The sequence below is a fragment of the Denticeps clupeoides genome, chromosome 7, assembly GCF_900700375.1.
Source record: "Denticeps clupeoides chromosome 7, fDenClu1.1, whole genome shotgun sequence".
Taxonomy (NCBI): Eukaryota; Metazoa; Chordata; class Actinopteri; order Clupeiformes; family Denticipitidae; genus Denticeps; species Denticeps clupeoides.
This window is the reverse complement of record NC_041713.1, coordinates 3,148,714-3,165,095: the sequence shown is the minus strand read 5'-3', so window position 1 is coordinate 3,165,095 and position 16,382 is coordinate 3,148,714. Positions and strand designations below refer to the sequence as shown.

The window sequence follows — 16,382 nt, the reverse complement described above, 5'->3', positions numbered from 1 at the left end:
AGGAACAAGTTAATGATGTTGCTAGTCAGTGAAGATTTAGGGTGGATGGTGCCAGTAGCCTAGTGGGTAGCACACTTGCCTATGAACCAGAAGAGCAGGTTCAAACCTCACTTACTCCACTTAGAGTGTCTCCGGGGGGACTATCCCTGTAACTATCTGATAAATGCCATAAACGCGTCTGGTAAATGCCGTAAATGTAAGTTTTACACTTTTCTGAAAGCCTGTCAGTGGATGCATAGTTCCACTACTAGAGCACCAATGCGCACAAGAGCATTTATCACGTTACCAAATGGAAGCTGGCGGAGGTTTGTTTAGCGGGCACTTCATCAGCGACAGAACATGACAGCGAAGTTGACCAAGCTTCACATGCACACGTTACGTACACACACACAGACACCTGAACACCTGAACATTTCACCTGAACGAGTACCACCTCGTTCACGGTGCTCTGAGATGCTGTGATGCTTTGAGTGTGTGTGTGTATGTGTGTTGCGGGGGGGGTAATGTTTCAATGTTTCTCTCTGTTGGATGCTTTACATGTATCTCTTGGACACGCACATATGCAGGCAGGCCAACACACACTGATGGAGTGGATAATCCATTTCCAGGGGTCCTCATAACACATCACCCACTTTAAGTAACATTCACCACACACACAGGTACACAAACACAGACTTTCTCTTTAATGTCTTTTTTTGCCTTAATAATAAAATGTACGGGATATCTGTGTGTGTGTGTGTTCTCTAACATGAGGTTGCTGTACAACGTCTGACGTGCTGTTTTTGTTGTTGTTGTTGTTGTTTTCCTCCTCAGGTTGTGTCGTGTCATGCGTTTGTATGTCAGCTCTTGTTGCTACCTGTTACAGTGTCTGTCTGTCTGTCTGTCTGACCCTCCCTGTCCGTCTGTGTGTTGTGTTTCGTGTCCCATCCTGCTGTCCTCCTCTCCGCTCTCACGGTGGCTTTTTCCTGCTGGAGCATCCATCTCCAACACCTGCCCATCTCCTGCTGCCATTTAAATAAACGTTCTCGTCCAATTGGGACGTGAGATTAAATGCAGGATTCTGGATTCTTTGTTCCAAAGGCAAAAGCCACTGGTGGAGTTTTCCTCCTCCTTGATTTGAAGCTGGTCTGCAGCTGGTCTCTTCTCTTCTCCTTTCCTGGAACTGCCCTCCACTCTGGGCTCAGTGAACAGTGTTTCATCACAGACGCCCCGCCCCTCGGCCGGGTGGCCACGCCCTCAATTGTTATTTCCGACCAAAAAAAAAAAGAGAGCCGCACCCGAAGCCCGGACACAGTTGCGATGGAGGAGAGGAGCTGAGATGAAACACTGGTCACGTGCTACAGTCCTCTGGTCCCGAGCCCTGGGCTTTACCAGCAGGGCCCCCCGAGTTCAGACTCTGTTCACGAGACTTTGTTATTCCCAAGCGCTAGCTAGGACTTATGGGAAACCTGTCACTGGCCTCGCTGATGTGGACAGATTTATTCCAAACCAATTCACGTTGATTGATTTCTTGACGTGTTTACATATGTACAATATTGGCTCAAATACATGCCAATATGACTTTTTATAAAATATCATATTTGGTGCCACCTACCCCGAATGTAAGATGTACTTTGATTAACCAGAATGTGAGATGTGCAGGTTCTCATCTGATCTGATCCTTCTAATCCAACCAAAATGAGGTTGGTTTTTATTCGCTGGATCACGCCCCAAAACATTATTGTCCGTGTTAACGTGGCCAGTGGGGAGTTATGGGTTAGCAGTAAACAGTGAAAGCTTATGGTCAGACAGCCAGACAGACAGGCAGACAGACAGTCTAGCAGGACCCCCCTGACTGACAGAACTGACCAGTGGACTGACCATACAGACGGACAGGAAGGCGTGGCCGGTTTCTGGGACACACTGGGACTGTAGTGTGCTGGCGCACTCTGCTGTGATTGGGCGTTGTGTGTGTGTGTGTGTGTGTCTGTAGTGTGTGTGTGTGTGTGTGTGCAGATTCCTGCGTGCTTCCTCCACACTTTAAAAGCCGAACAGCTCGGAAACATGAGAGTTGGGCTCTTTGGTTTTTAACGTGAGCAGCCCAGCAGCCTGCCTGTCCACTGGCTCTTCTGCACCTTCCCTTCCTCTCGACCTCTCGTTGACCTCTGTTGTGAGAAAAAAAACAACAACAAGATTGCAAAAGGTCAAAGGTCAGAGGAGGAGTTGTTGTAGGGCTATTTTTGAGCAACGCCTCCTTCTGTTTTAAGCGATAATCTTTATTATTGATGAGTGTCTAAGACAAATATGCATCTGCTGGGTTTGTGTTATACGTTCATTTTTGTGTGTGGTTGTGTTTCTGTTTATTAGTTTTTGCCCTCTGCCCATCATCACGTTCAGTTTCACTCTCACTTTCCCTTTTCTTCCTCTCTCCCCCCCCCCCACATCTCTCTATCTTTCTCCTCCTCTCTCCTGCCTGTCCACTGTTGCCAAGGAAACAATGGACAAGAGCATTCTGGGACTTGTGTGTAGAACATTGTGATGTAGATCAATAGAATTAGTTTTTAAAAAAATTACCATGTTAAAAAAAGAGCACAGAAATAGAAATAAAGCAAAATAATATATTTTCAACATCACTGTTCCCAAGATGCACTGTGGTTCTTACAGTTTTTTACAGCAGTTGCTGCAGCTTGGTGACGTTTCTCGGTTCTTTTGTGCTTTGTTCCGTTTTCATTGTTTATTTGTCTGATGGGTTCTGGGTTGACGCTGGCGAGGGCCGCAGCACATTGAGACAATTGGCTCCTGTCCTGAGGAGACTGCAGACCGGACAGCCGGCCCGGCCCGGCCCGGCCCTGCCTCTTTTCCTGCAGCAGTGCGTCTGGCTCCTACCAGCTGCGGCTGCCGCCCCCTGCTGGTCGCATCACTTCCCCACCTCCCACTGGAAGCTTTACCCAGAATTCTCTCTGCTGCCGAACACGCCTCCTTACCTCACATCTCCCCTTCCCCGCCCTGTCCTCCAGGGATGCTGCAATGCATCCTAAATTATTAACCAACAAAGCTCTGCTGAAGGCTGAGAGTGTCTCATCTCAGATGGGCCGGGATAGAGTTTATTTATTTATTTATTTGAGAAAAGTCTTTTGTTTTGTTTTTTAAGATACAAGATTAGGTCATCTACAGCTGCTCCCCCTGAAAAATGAAAAATGATCTGGACTGGCTGGTGGGGCCCTGAGGAGAATCATGTGTGCACAACGTAGCTTCTAAATTTAATATTTTAAACTGTATGAAAAAAGCCAGACGGAATGATCGCACTTCCCACCAGTCTTGATACATGCGAAGCAATAGTCGTGCAACCAAGACTGCAGGTGGGACCCGGTGCCTCAACGGGAGCCAGCGTTCTCTTTCTGCTCCGGCCTCAGACAGCCTGTAACACAGGGGTTGGGGGGGGTCATTCTGCTGCAGCCGGAATTATCCTGCGAGCTTTGTGCTAAACCCATAGCGATCCCCATGTAAGGAGACAATAAGAAGTCATTTCTATCTCAAACCAGGATTAATAGGTCCTCCAAACACAAAGTGCTTCGTGGGGACTGTTGTTCCTTTGGCCATACTGGGTTTACTACAACATCAGGTCAAGCTCAAGTCGGCTGCAGCGGAGTGGGTTCTACAAGATGGGCAGGTCTGGTCCTAGAAAATCTGCTGTTTCTGCTTTCTGGTGGTCCCGTCCATCGACTGGTTAAACGATTGAGTGGGGGAAAAGGGCACAAGCAGCATACGAAAGCAGAAATGCAGCCGATCTTTCAGTCTCCTGCACAACACATCTCTCCAGTGATGTGACTGTGCCGATCAGAGGACAAATAGCCCGTCAGCAGGTCCCTTCAATGGTCTGTCTCAGTAAAGGTCCCTGTGTTTGAGGGGTCTCTGCTGCTAGAGAGTCTCTTTGTTCAGTGTAACTGGTACTCAGAGTTGTAGGTACAGGTGCTGGTGTGCACAGAATGTGTGTGTAAGGATGGATGTTTTTTTTTTTCTAATAAATTGTTAATACCATGTATGCTGCTTTCATACATGGTGTCCATTTAACATTTTCATTGTGTTTTGTATAATATGCATGCCCATAAATGTGTGTAAACTGTGTATTGTGTTCCCATAAGTGCATATACAGATATATAATATATTGTGTAGTTTAACACAATGTATGCCACACAATGTATAAAGGACTGCAGTTTGGTGTCATTCTCCTGTTTTCTGTGCACCCTGCTAACCTTTCCTGTCAGGTTCTCACAAACCACTGACAATGCATAAGTGTATGTGTGTGTGTGTGTGTATTTGTGAGCGTATGCACATTCTGGCATCATCTTCAGTAGCATTATACATGATTGTGTTTTCATCCATAGTCACTGTGTGATTCTGTCAGTGGATGCAATGTGTGTGGCTTCCTCTTCTATGCCGGCCCCCGTCTCTGCATTGCAGTGGGTGTGTGAATGCTGCTCCACAGCCTCTTGCTACCAGGGGGTGTGGTTGTACTTTTAAGGCATCTTATTTGACTGCTTTTCTGCAGGCAGCTCAGTCAAGAACACATACATTTACAACCTATTGTCAAAATCTGACCCAAGACTGATTTCTGCACAACAACTGCATCAAATTATTATAGTTATATTATAGTGTGTAATGTATATAAAATGTTCCTGTGAATTTCTGAATGGATATTTTCTGTTTGCCATGTTGATGTTGTACTCAGTGCTGTTTACTCAATACTGAAGCAGTATTGGACAATACTGCTGCTGTTGGGTAAAGACATGTTCAGGATGCACTGATCATTCCCATGCGTACAGACTCAGCACAGTCTGCTATGCGTGGCCTCTCTTTGCATCCTTTTACCAACAAATATTAACCAAAGTTCCAACAAACCTGCATTTCATTATGCAATATTGTCCTGAAGTGCCATTTATACCAGTACAAAACTTCTCTGAATGCTGGTTTGCTGGTTGCATTACGCGGTTGATATTTGTGTCCCTGCCCCTCCCCCTTTCACACTAATACTCATGTCCATCCCGCCCTAGGCCACACCTACAGCCCTCGTAGTGTCACTAAAGTCTGACCACAGGTATGTGCAGACATTTTCAGGTACTGTATGTACAGCTGTGCTCAGGTCTGTGCCTATGCAGCGCCAGCCTTTCACCATTTTTTATCGACCGAGGCCACGGGTTACATGTAAAATGGCCCTTCTGCATTCATGGGCTTATTAAAGGGAGCAAATTATGATTACCTATGCTAAATCCAACCAAATTCACGTTGAGCGTTGCAAAACGAGTGACATAGACCAACTTTGCAAAGTCCAATTCCAGTTGCATCGAGTCTAACAGTGGTGTGTTTTCAAAAGGCCTCACAATGTCATGCCTTAATATGGTATCATACACATGATACTGCACAACTGCACCGCTCATGCATTTGAACACATAAGCAGTCCCCATTGGTGTATGTTTGTGTGTGAGAGAGAGTGCAAAAGAAACACAGCTAAGGGACGCTTTGTAGGGACCAGCTGTTTTGTAGGGACCGGCTCTTTTGTCTTTCTTTTCCCCTTTGTTCTTTTGCTCTCCTGTGCTGTGGTTTGCATGCTGCATGGCCTGCAGGTGTATTTATGGTGAGGTTCTCTCTGAAGTTTTACAGTTTAGCACCAGCACAGCTACCCAAAGTTGAAACATGAGTAGAAAATGCGTATGTGTGCCACACATAGCCATTCAGAACGCTTCGCCATAACCTAGCACACTTAGATCAGCTTTATTTTACCAAGTGTGACTTCTGTGTGGCCCGTTTGTACTAATTAGCCAAGTGAAATAGGTGTTTGTGACTAAAGCAGCGCAGTCCTGCGGTGACTTTAGAGCAGGGACCTGAGGGACCAGAAGAGAGTCGATGCCGCGAGCCAACAGTAAACCCAACAATAACCCTCAACAGATGCTATGCCCTGATTACTTATCTTTTCAAAATTTCTGCTGCTTTCCGAACAGTGTTTCTGTCAGTGTGGAGGGTTTCTTGTTGTCTGTGTGTTTTGGAGATGTTTTGTTCAAGGTTATCTGCTTTATCTTTCCCATCCCTGCTCAAGCACAGCCTTAAACCACGAAACTCCACTGTTCTGTCTCAACATGTGTTTAAACAGCTTTATAAAGCTGATTAAGGATGCATTTAATGCTAATGTAGTCAGCTAGCACATTTAATTGCAGCCTAGTTCATTTTCCAAGACTGCTCATTTCCTCGGTTGGTTAATGCTAGGTTTTTAGCCATAGCACTAGCTAATCAGAACCATTTAAAATACTGCCTCAATTAGTCAGCTAACCGGGCCATTCAGAATGCAAAAACGGCAAATAAATACAAGTACGGCACTATTGCACCGATTGAAATAAAATTCAGCGTTCTCTAAAAAGAGGAGCGAGTGACTGATGCTAGTTCAGACACGACCTTTGGAGGCAGGTCCCCATGTGTTGAGACAGACCCTGGTAGCACGACAAATGTCATTTTAAGACTAATTGAGCAAGAGTTTGGAGGATTCTTTCATCCTCAGGCGAGAGACAATCACAGATTTAAGACCCATTAGGAACTGGATAAAAGTGATTGGCTAAGATGCAGGTCTGGATGTGGAAGGCTGGCAGTCAGGTGCTTTTGGACCCTGTGAAGCTGTTAAAACATATTTACACACACACACTCACACCCGAGAGGAACACCACAAAAATTCTAGCTCCCCGTTTAGTTTAAATAAATGTGTTTGTTGTATCTCTGTCCGGAAAAATGTGGAACTGCCTGGTAATTCCTGAAATGAGATCAATCAGAAACGTATGGAACGAGGGGAAGTGATGGGAAAATAAACGATTCCATTCTCATTTGAGTTCCTTCAGGCAGGGGAACAATGAGCCTTTGATATTCCCAAGGTTAAAATGAATTGTTTCACTTTAATTTAAGCTCCACCGACGTGCTGTCCCTTTCAGCATGACGTCACTCCACAGGTCTCCTTCACTGGGTCCAAACTGCGATGCCTTTGCTTTGGGCCATTCGAGCCCCAGTTGCTGAAGTCTGTATGTGTGTCTTTGAAAGCGTGACAGTCTGGATCAAGCACCCGAGCGTTGCCCCCGCATTTCGGACAGCGGCGGGTGTTTTATCCACCACTGTCACTCATGAGAATGCTAGGGTTGGACTCCTTATTTTCACAAGTGATGTAGTGAGATGTTGATGAAGTATTTCATAACTCTCATTCTCCTGTTTTGTCCTTCTGTCTCTCTGTTTGTTTGTCTGTCTGTCTGTCTGTATGTCTGTCTGTCTCTGTTTTTGTCGTCTGGCTGTCATTGAAATTCAACTTTATTTTGTTGACATCATTTTTTTTTTTGTCTTTGTTTCATCGATTACCCCAATCATCTGCCCCAAATAAATCCAACCATTTAATCTAAATACATTTGTTTTCCGATAAAAAAAAAATTCTTCCGATTAAAATTATTTAAAATTTTAATTTCTCGTTTTTTTCGCAGCGACAGGCTATGAGAAGTCTCGTAGTCTTAATAACATATCAGGAATGACAGGAGCTCCGCTCCGTCTCACTCCCATCACCCCTATCAACAACACCCCTTACGAACCCTACGAGACGCCCGGACCCCTGCGGCGATGCCGTTCCCCCATCCCCTCCATTTTGTAGCAAATGACGTAAAAGGCAAAAGCTGGTGGGGGGAGCTGCCGTGGAAGCAGCCACTACAATGCTGACCGATAATATTATACCCAGTGATAAAGATAATAATGCAAAAATACCTCTGGAGAGTGAGTTTGTGGACTGAAAAGGAATGATTTTCTACACAAGACTCGGAACGTAGAACAATGTAACACTAACCCACTAGTTTCTTCTAATTGCTTAGCTGACAGCCGTGAAGACAAGCTGGTTCCTCGTCGTGATACGTACTCTTTAAATAAAAAATAAAAAAATGAAGAGGACTTGTGCAGGCTTGTAGAACATGATAAGTGCAGGTTATCTATGTAGAACACTAAAACCGACTGCAGTAGTCAGCTAGATGCCCATGCCAAACGCTCCACACAAAGCCGAAATATCTGCGAGATTGAAAAAAAAATTAAAAAAACAATATATATATATAATATATATATATATATATATATATATATATATATATATATATATATATATATATATATATATATAAATGTATATCTTTAAGCCTCAAAGCTGTCCTGTCGTAGTCTCATGACCATAAGGTGCTGACGAAATAGTTGAGTATGACAGCTAACCAGCCGACCATGTATAGCGCATGATAGTGAAAACATCATATGAAAAAAACCACATACATCCAAATGCAATACAACAAACCCAAGATGTCAGACAGGATTGTCTATGGAAGGAGAGAAACTGTGTATGTTTTTCATTTCATTAGCTCTGTATCGAATGACGCTTCTTCTCATCGTAACACATCTCTGGTACTCTCATAGTCTTGCTCACTGCTATTATCATTATCATTATTAATATTATCAGTCGTGTGCTTGTAGTGAGTAGTCTAAGTTACAGATCATTTTGTGCAAGAGTCGAGGAGAGAAAAATTATGGCAATAGCGTAATAATAATACGCTAGAATAATACTAATATTTTTCTAAGTTAATAAAAGGGGGGTGTGGCTATAGCAGCGGGGTGCACCTTGTTTAAGTGTAAAAACTATGTTTATTAGATAGGAGAGGGGTTGGGGGGGTTCTGGACGCAGATGTCTGCGATGACGGCTTTGATTCAGCAAGATATTTGGGTTCAGATTCTCAACACATGAAACTGCCCATATTGAAGTCAGAGAGGAGGAGGAGGAGTTGACAGCGATCCTATCGATGCCAACTAACTGAATAAGGACCATTCCCCTTACGTACTGGTGCATGATGGGAAGTTATTTCCCCCACCCTTTAACACACATATCAGTGAGAATACCAATCCATCATGTAATTAGAGGGGTTTGGTTAAACACTGTTCAGCGTCTCACGTCAAGCTTGGTTGGGCTTATTTCCCATAACTCCTTCCTAGATCCATTTTTGCCCATCGTTGTTGCTTGTCTGTTTGCTGGGACTCCCTTGATTTCAACTCTCCCTCCGTTCTTTTCTCATTTCTTCCTTTTTTTCTTTTGACCTTCTACAAATTTCTCGGATGGTGACCTTCACTTCAATGTAAAAAAGGAAGGAACAGTGAATAGATGTTGGACTGACTCCACTCAGTAGAAGAAGAAAGAAAAAAATATCACATTAAAAGAGCAACGTGGCCAACAAGAAAATATGCAATGTATAATATATATATATATGAAAATGATGTATTGCTTTTGAGATGTGCTGCTTGTTTTTTATCTGAGGCGTACAACTTCATGCATGTCATTTGTACACAGAAAATGCCAAACTGATCGTTTGACCGGTTGTCAACAGATATTTCGCATTTTCTGTTTTTTTTTTTTTTTTGTTTGTTTGTTTGTTTGTTTGTTTTTGTCTGGAAAAGAATTCCAGGGGTGTGTGGGTAGAGTTGTGAATTATGGGTTCAATGGAAAACAAGGCCTGATGCTGCCCTCACTATAACTGCAAAAGACAATGTCTATGCCTGTAGATATTAATGTTTTTCCCAGGTGTTTGCTTTAATCAACAAATAATGCAACATTTATCTTTTCTTTCCCCCTCTTTTTTAATGAATAAATAAATAATACGATTTAATAAATTGTATTATTTATTTATTAATGATCATATTTGTTTGTTTGTTTGTTTATTTTGGTTCACATTCTTATATTTTCTATTATCCTCAGTCCACCTCTTCTCTCTCACTCAGTGAGAATAAACTGGTGACTCTACAGTCAGAACCACTAGTTTGCCAGTTTAACCAATAAACAAGTGCGATTTCCCCCCCAACATACTTCACCTACACTCTCAGGAGCTTCCAGAAAAGATGGAGGGTGGTCGAATAAGGAGTGTAGGAGGAGTGAGACCCAATCTATCTATCTATCTATCTCTCTATCTACCTGATCACTCCATCACGCCTGTTTGGTTTTTCTTTGTTGTGTGTGTCCTCAGTCTCAGACAGACAGACCGCTGGTCTCGACCGTTCTGTACAGTTTATACTCGTCCCACCTGCATGGGTTTCCACTGCAAGCAATAAGGAACTGATATGTCCGTGTACTATCAAATTATGTTTTGATAAGAAAAAAAAAATCTACTTCATTTTATCAAAAGCTTTATATATATATATATATAGATATATATATATGTATATTTCCATGTATGTATGTGTGTGAACATATGGATGTGTATGTATTTGTGTATACATGCACACACATATTGGCTGACGGCATGCAATTAAAAAAAAAGGGGGGGGGGATACAGGACTGGTATTTTTGACCCAGTCTTCATATACTGTACATGTTCAGACTGCTGGAAAGTGGGTGGGGCATAATGGTGCATGCTGAGATGCTACTGGGTGGCTGCAGCCATAATTACTGTTAAAGGGACTGGGAGCTGGAGAGTTTTTTTGATGAACAAGATCTGTTCTCTCAATGCTAATTTCTGTGAACCTCTGTAATATCTGTATTATCATTTGTTTTTATGATTTGTTCTTTTTTTTGTCATCTTTTCACAGAGAACTATACTGAAAGCCCTGTGCTTATCAGATATATGCAAAAAGAAGCAGTAACTGTGAATTGACTCTGAAATATACCTGCCACCCTGCCCCGACAAACCACCCACCCTCCGTTCACATCCCACCCTGCAGAAACTGCGCCCTCCCATTCACAAACAACCCCGCCCTCGGACCCGCTGTGGCGCCACCTTCATCTCCGACATTGGCCTCCCCTCTCCATCTTCCCATTCTTCCGAGCAAACCACAGTGTCACTCGCAGTCTCCGCCCACTGCCACCGACTGACAGCTCGCCGGACGGCGCTCTCATCTACCCGGTCCCGCCTTCATCTCCCCTCGCCATGGAAGGAACTTGAAAACAAACGAAAAAATGTCACTTTAATGGCGCAGAAGATAACGCTTCCTGTGTCATTTCAGTAGGTGGTACTTGTGCGGACCCGAGGTGGTGCTCCACCCTGGTTTTAGCGCAGGCGTGGAACCCAGTACTGAACTTTGTGTAGCAGGTTTCTAATTCCGATCCTTACTTATGCAGTGCATGCGAACGTGTATGTCATGGGCATGCTTTTTATAGCATACGTGTGCATCTTGTACCTGGTCCTTTTTATACGAGCATCTTCCGGAGGGCCCGTGTCAGATTAGGCGTGTCTGGAGCTCTCCAGTCCGATGGGACGTCCTAAGTGCAGGGCGAGTTTTACGCTCAGGGAGCACTGAAGTAGCCGATGGTGTCGATGGGTTCGGAGAACGTCAGACGTCACCCCCAACCTGCTGTAGCAGTCTCCTGCACCCACCCCACCCCGCCCCGCCCCGAGTACAGAAGCGTCCCTCCCGTCCGTCTCTCTCTCTCTCTCCAGCAGCACTCAGGTATATAAAAACTCCAACGTACGTTGGAGGAAGGATATCTCGCGATATCTGGAAGGAATCTCAACTCCTCACTGCTTCTCTGCCATGTCTTCATTTTCTTTCTTCTGCTCCATTTTGCCCACCTCCCCGTTCCCCCTTTATGTTGTTCTCATATTTTCTTTACACCCCCCCTACCCCATCCCAAAAAAAAAACAAAAAAACAACTAAAACTCTGCTGAATTGATGAATGATTGAGGGCAGTAAATGATTTCAGTCTAACTGTGCCCTAACCGGACTGCAGACGACACGCGAGGAGCTGGAGGTGCGAGGGAGAAAAGATGGACTGAATGTTTAATGTTTTGGGTGAACGTGTGAGAACTGTGCATGAAAAGAGGAGGAGGAGGAGGAGGAGGAGGAGGAGGACAGTCATCAGAGGACGGACGAAACCAGGCAATGGAGGACAGTTTGGGGAAGAAAGAACAGAATCAAAGTGGGAGGAGGAGGATGGGAGCTGACCGCGTAAGAATGAGTGTTTCACGTTCCCTGTGTGTGTGTATGGCGTGTGTGTGTGTGTGTGTGTGTGTATGTGCTTCTCACTGTGTTCTGTGTTGTTAAGTGTGGCTTTGTGTTGAGCTTGTTTCCACTCTTTCTTTGCTCATTGGACGTTCTGCTGAGGGTCACGGTCACATCTTGCAATGACCAGCAGAACGTTTGACCCTAAAGCGACAGAGCTTGTTTGAGTTTGTGTGTAATTTTGTACAACTACAGCTTCTACGTGCTACTTGACGTGATTCTGTTTAACGTATTGGCCTGAATATAAGATAATTAAGAACAAATTAGAACCCTTGTCACAAAACATCGTATTTGGTGCCATATGCTGGTGTTCCGTTTTGTCTGAAGCTCACGTTATATTTGGGCCGAAACGGTATTTTTGCATGCGCCGTTTCCCATCCGTGCCTCCGTTTCCGTTCCCATCCCGTGAAACTTGTATGGTTTTTTTTTCTCCGAGCGCGCAGGCATCTGAGGCACGTCTCCTCTCCAGAATGCCCAGATGCCCGTGCGGCCGCTCAGCTTCTGCTTCCGCTGCACATGAACCTGAGTTCCCACCTGGTTCCTCCTCAGCTGAGAGGGACGCGTCTGGTCCCGGGTGCCGGCCACTGATCTCCTTCTCTTCTCTCTTTTCTCTCTTCCCTCTTCTTCCTTTTCAGTGTTAAGTTTCTAAATTTCTCTGTTTCTCTCTGAAGACGAAAAAAAAACAAAACAACAACAAACAAACAAACGAAAAAGAAAAAAAAACGTGACACGGAGCTTCCACGAAGACGACGACACACACACAATCACACGAACAGAGTGGGAGAGAGGGGGACGGGAGGGGACTGAAATCCGGCCAGCAGCGACCACTGGATCTCCCAGGATGCTTAGTGTAGCAGAGGGTGGAGACGCGCGCATGATGGCCCACCTCGCCCTCCCCATCGCCCTCGGGACGTGGCCGCATGACGGGGCCCGGACAAGACCCCTGCATCCCAGCCACGCCCACCAGACAGACCCAGGCCACGCCCACCCATCCCCGCCCGCCCCGGCGAGAATTAAGGACAGGTACCTGGGCCGGACCGGATTACAAGTTGACGTCCCCGTGAGCCGGACGAGCGAAGCGACAGAAAACGAGACTTGCGGCCCCTCTCTCCTCCTGATTTTTCCCCCCTCCTCCCTCACTTTTGTGTTCTCACCGGTCTGCACCTCGTTGTTTCTCTTTGTCCTTAGAGAACTGCATGGCATGAAAAAAAAAAACAAAACAGGGAAAAAATTACGATTAAAATGTAGAGAACACGAACACTGCGGCTCTGGAAGCCTTCCTGTGCAATAGCGGACGGAAGGACGGATCAAATCAAACCTCTCTCCTTTCTGTGGGGAAACAAATGAAAAGTATTCAGTCCAAAGGGGAAAAAGAGCATGTTGCCAATAGAAGAACAGGGGGATGAAATGGTGAACTTTAACGAACAATTCAGAAAAGAACAAAAAAAAAAAATGCATTTTCTTACTTTGTTTACCAGCATGACTAAACTGCATGAGTCAAAATTCTGCAAGCCCTGGTCCTGGCCGAAGAGGCGCCGGGAATCCTTTACGGAAGAAGAACCAACGAGAACAGATTTATGTTATATGCAACTAAATTACAAATCGATTATATAAAAGAGGGTCTATATTTTTTTTTTTTTTTTTTTAAATACTTGAAAAGAATAAAAAAGTATATATATAAGACTGCAAGATGATATTAAAAAAAACAACAACATTTTTTTTATTTCATATGAGGTAACCCCACTAAATGTACCAGATGTGAAAAACTGAACCATATTCCTCCTGCAGCTGTTTCTACTGCTTCTGGTTTGCTGTGCTTTCACTCACTGGCCTGTATCTTCCTCCTCTTCCTCCTCCTCCTCCGCCTGCTTTCCCGCTGTCAGACTCTCACCATCGGTGCATTAACATTACTTCAGCATCATGTTTCTCTGTTTATATCTGGAGGTCAAAGGTCACTGCTTCTCTGGGGGGGGCGGGGTTACTAACGCACTAAGTCTTGAGTAGGTGCCCCTGCGTCCCTAAAACTACCCTGCACCAGTAAGCCCAGTAACTGTAGCTAGGTCCCTCCCCGGCCCCAGCGAAGCAGCGCCCAAGCTGCCCCGTGGCCCTCAGCTCGAGCAGCGCAGCCAATCAGGACGTCCCGTGGGGCTTCTACAGTCTTCCCTTTCCCCTTTTATTCCCAAACACCAAAGCAACCCAGGATCCGATGAAGGATTTCTCTCGTCTTCCTAACACTTAATCACTTTCAATTCACTTTAATAGGTGCAATTTGTCAATTAGGGGTATAAAATTGCGTCTTATGTCCAAACTATTCTGATTTTGTTTGACATTTTTTTTTATATTTTTACTCATATGAATACATTTATTTTTAATAATTATAATTGCAATGTGGCATTATGACCCTTTAAATGGATCAGTACCCGAACGCTTCCCGTCCCTCACGTCACGTTGCCACTGAACATGTCGAGCCGGGAGACTCGCCTCCGCCTATGCAAGCGTCCAGCTGTAGTGTGAAGCTGTCTGTGTGTGAAGAGGGGGTGCTGGGGGGTGGGGTTGGGGTGGGTGCAGCAGACACGCCCGCCCCCCTCGCGGTCCGATCCTGTAGCAAACACAGACCGCGTGGTGTTGGTGTTCCGCGGCATTGTGGGAGAACCAGAAAGGGCTTTGTTGGTGGGGGGGGTGTAACGGAGGGATGTGCTGGAGGGAGGGAGGGAGCACGACAGACGGAACGCGGGGTTAGATCATCAGCAATAACGATTCTACATCTCCTCCGAAAAAGCCAGTAGTGTAGGAGTCTGCGGCAGCCATAGGCCATCCATGCAGCTTACAGCACGCCTGCCTGCCTGCCTGCCTGCCAGTGTGTGTGTGTGTACGAGAGTGACAAAAAAGTCTAACAAGGTGATGCAACGTGTGTGTGTGTGTGAGTGTTTGTGCAATAACAGAGTGGCGCATTGCCTGATCGAGTGTGTGTGAGCGCGTGAGAAATAAAGCGATGCTCTGTCCATGCGAGGTGACTGACAGCTCCACTATTTACTTGAAACCAAAATACAGAACATATCACGGAGGAGCAAAACTATTTTAGCCAGAATCAGCTGGAACTTCTCACTTCCCCCCTCTTTCACGCCTCCCGTCATCGGCCTCCTCCCTTCCACTCCTCCACTGTCTTCTCAGCAAGAACCACTTCAGCATCCCGTGTTCTTGTGTTCTCCTGGATTCAAATGCATGTGTGGGGGGGAAAGATGCTCTGTGAATGGTCTGAATGAAATAACCCTCTCTTTCATCCGGCTCCCCGCCCCCTCTTCCTCGCGTCGGCCAAAGCAGCGACCCCGCAGAGTCTTCCGCCTGCCGTGTCCAGGCACCGGGGGTCAGGAGTCAAAAGAAGTCCTTCAGATCAGCTTTCACACGTATGCTTCTATTTACCTCCCCTTTCATCCGGTCTCCTGTCCCACCGCCGCTGCGCTTCGACTGTTACCCCCACACTCCCGCACCGGGAGGGGGGAAGAGAGGGCGGGGCGGGGCGATGCAAAGAGACGGTTATTAAAAACGCTGACGGATGGGGTCTATGCTTTGATGACTGATGATGATTTTAAATGTCATAACAAAAAAAAAAGAGAAAAAAAAATGTATGGGAAAAACTGTATAAAATATATTTCAGTGGAATGTTTATTACATTTACCTTTTATATTTTTGAAAAATGTAAAGAAAAGAATAATAAATTTAACAAAGTTTGTGGAAAGAAGAGACTTAAAAACAGTTCTATTACTAAAATATGAAAGTTTGAACGTGAATGCTGACTTACCTGATCAACTTTTCTCCATGACACATAGGAAAAATAATCAATAAAATGACTAAAACACAAAATAACTAGATGAAAAACAGCAAAACATATCAAATTTAACAAAATATAAAAATAATAAAAGCTTACGCCAAAATTTTTATCATGTGTCTTGTGTGCTTTTTTTCTGAATAAAAACCCAGCTTTTCTTCTAACTATAATATATAACATTTTACATTCATGAGCTTTTTTTATTTAAGCTGTTTAATGCTGTAGTGCATCTGTTTTGTAGAACAATTTATCGAAAGTGAACAGATCAGTTCTGAATAACAAAATCATTCCTTTGAACGATCCCTCTCCAAGTGGTTGCCATTGTGTTGAGATGCAGTTGTGTGCAAATTCAGGCCGTGTGAATTCTGTGATTTCTCCTTTTATTCGTGCAACTCATGAGAATTCGGCATCTGTAAAAACACTCATTTATCAGCGTTATGAATGAAGAATTCATGTCTCTCCAGCTGGTGGTCAGTGTCTAGGTCAGATAGGGCAGTGGTGGCCTAGTGGTTAAGGAAGCGGCCCCGTAATCAGAAGGTTGCCGGTTCGA

General features: G+C 44.7%; 1 protein-coding gene across 7 annotated transcripts in view; it reads left to right on the top strand.

Annotated features, from left to right (window-relative positions):
• kcnc3a (potassium voltage-gated channel, Shaw-related subfamily, member 3a) overlaps nt 1-13,494 on the top strand; it is a 44,845-nt gene extending 31,351 nt beyond the window's left edge. For 2 of the 7 annotated variants that reach the window (XR_003750291.1, XR_003750292.1), the window contains 2 exons: nt 10,597-11,952; nt 12,642-13,494. Coding sequence is in view for 3 of the 7 variants with exons in the window: in XM_028986296.1 (XP_028842129.1) it covers nt 814-834; nt 7,482-7,645 (185 nt within the window). In the remaining 4 variants the exon portion in view is untranslated. Of the gene's footprint in view, nt 1-813; nt 835-7,481; nt 8,074-10,596; nt 11,953-12,641 lie in introns of those variants that run through there. The other 5 variants (XR_003750293.1, XM_028986296.1, XM_028986299.1 and 2 more) reach the window with 5 other exon arrangements.
• Nucleotides 13,495-16,382: the final 2,888 nt, after the last annotated feature.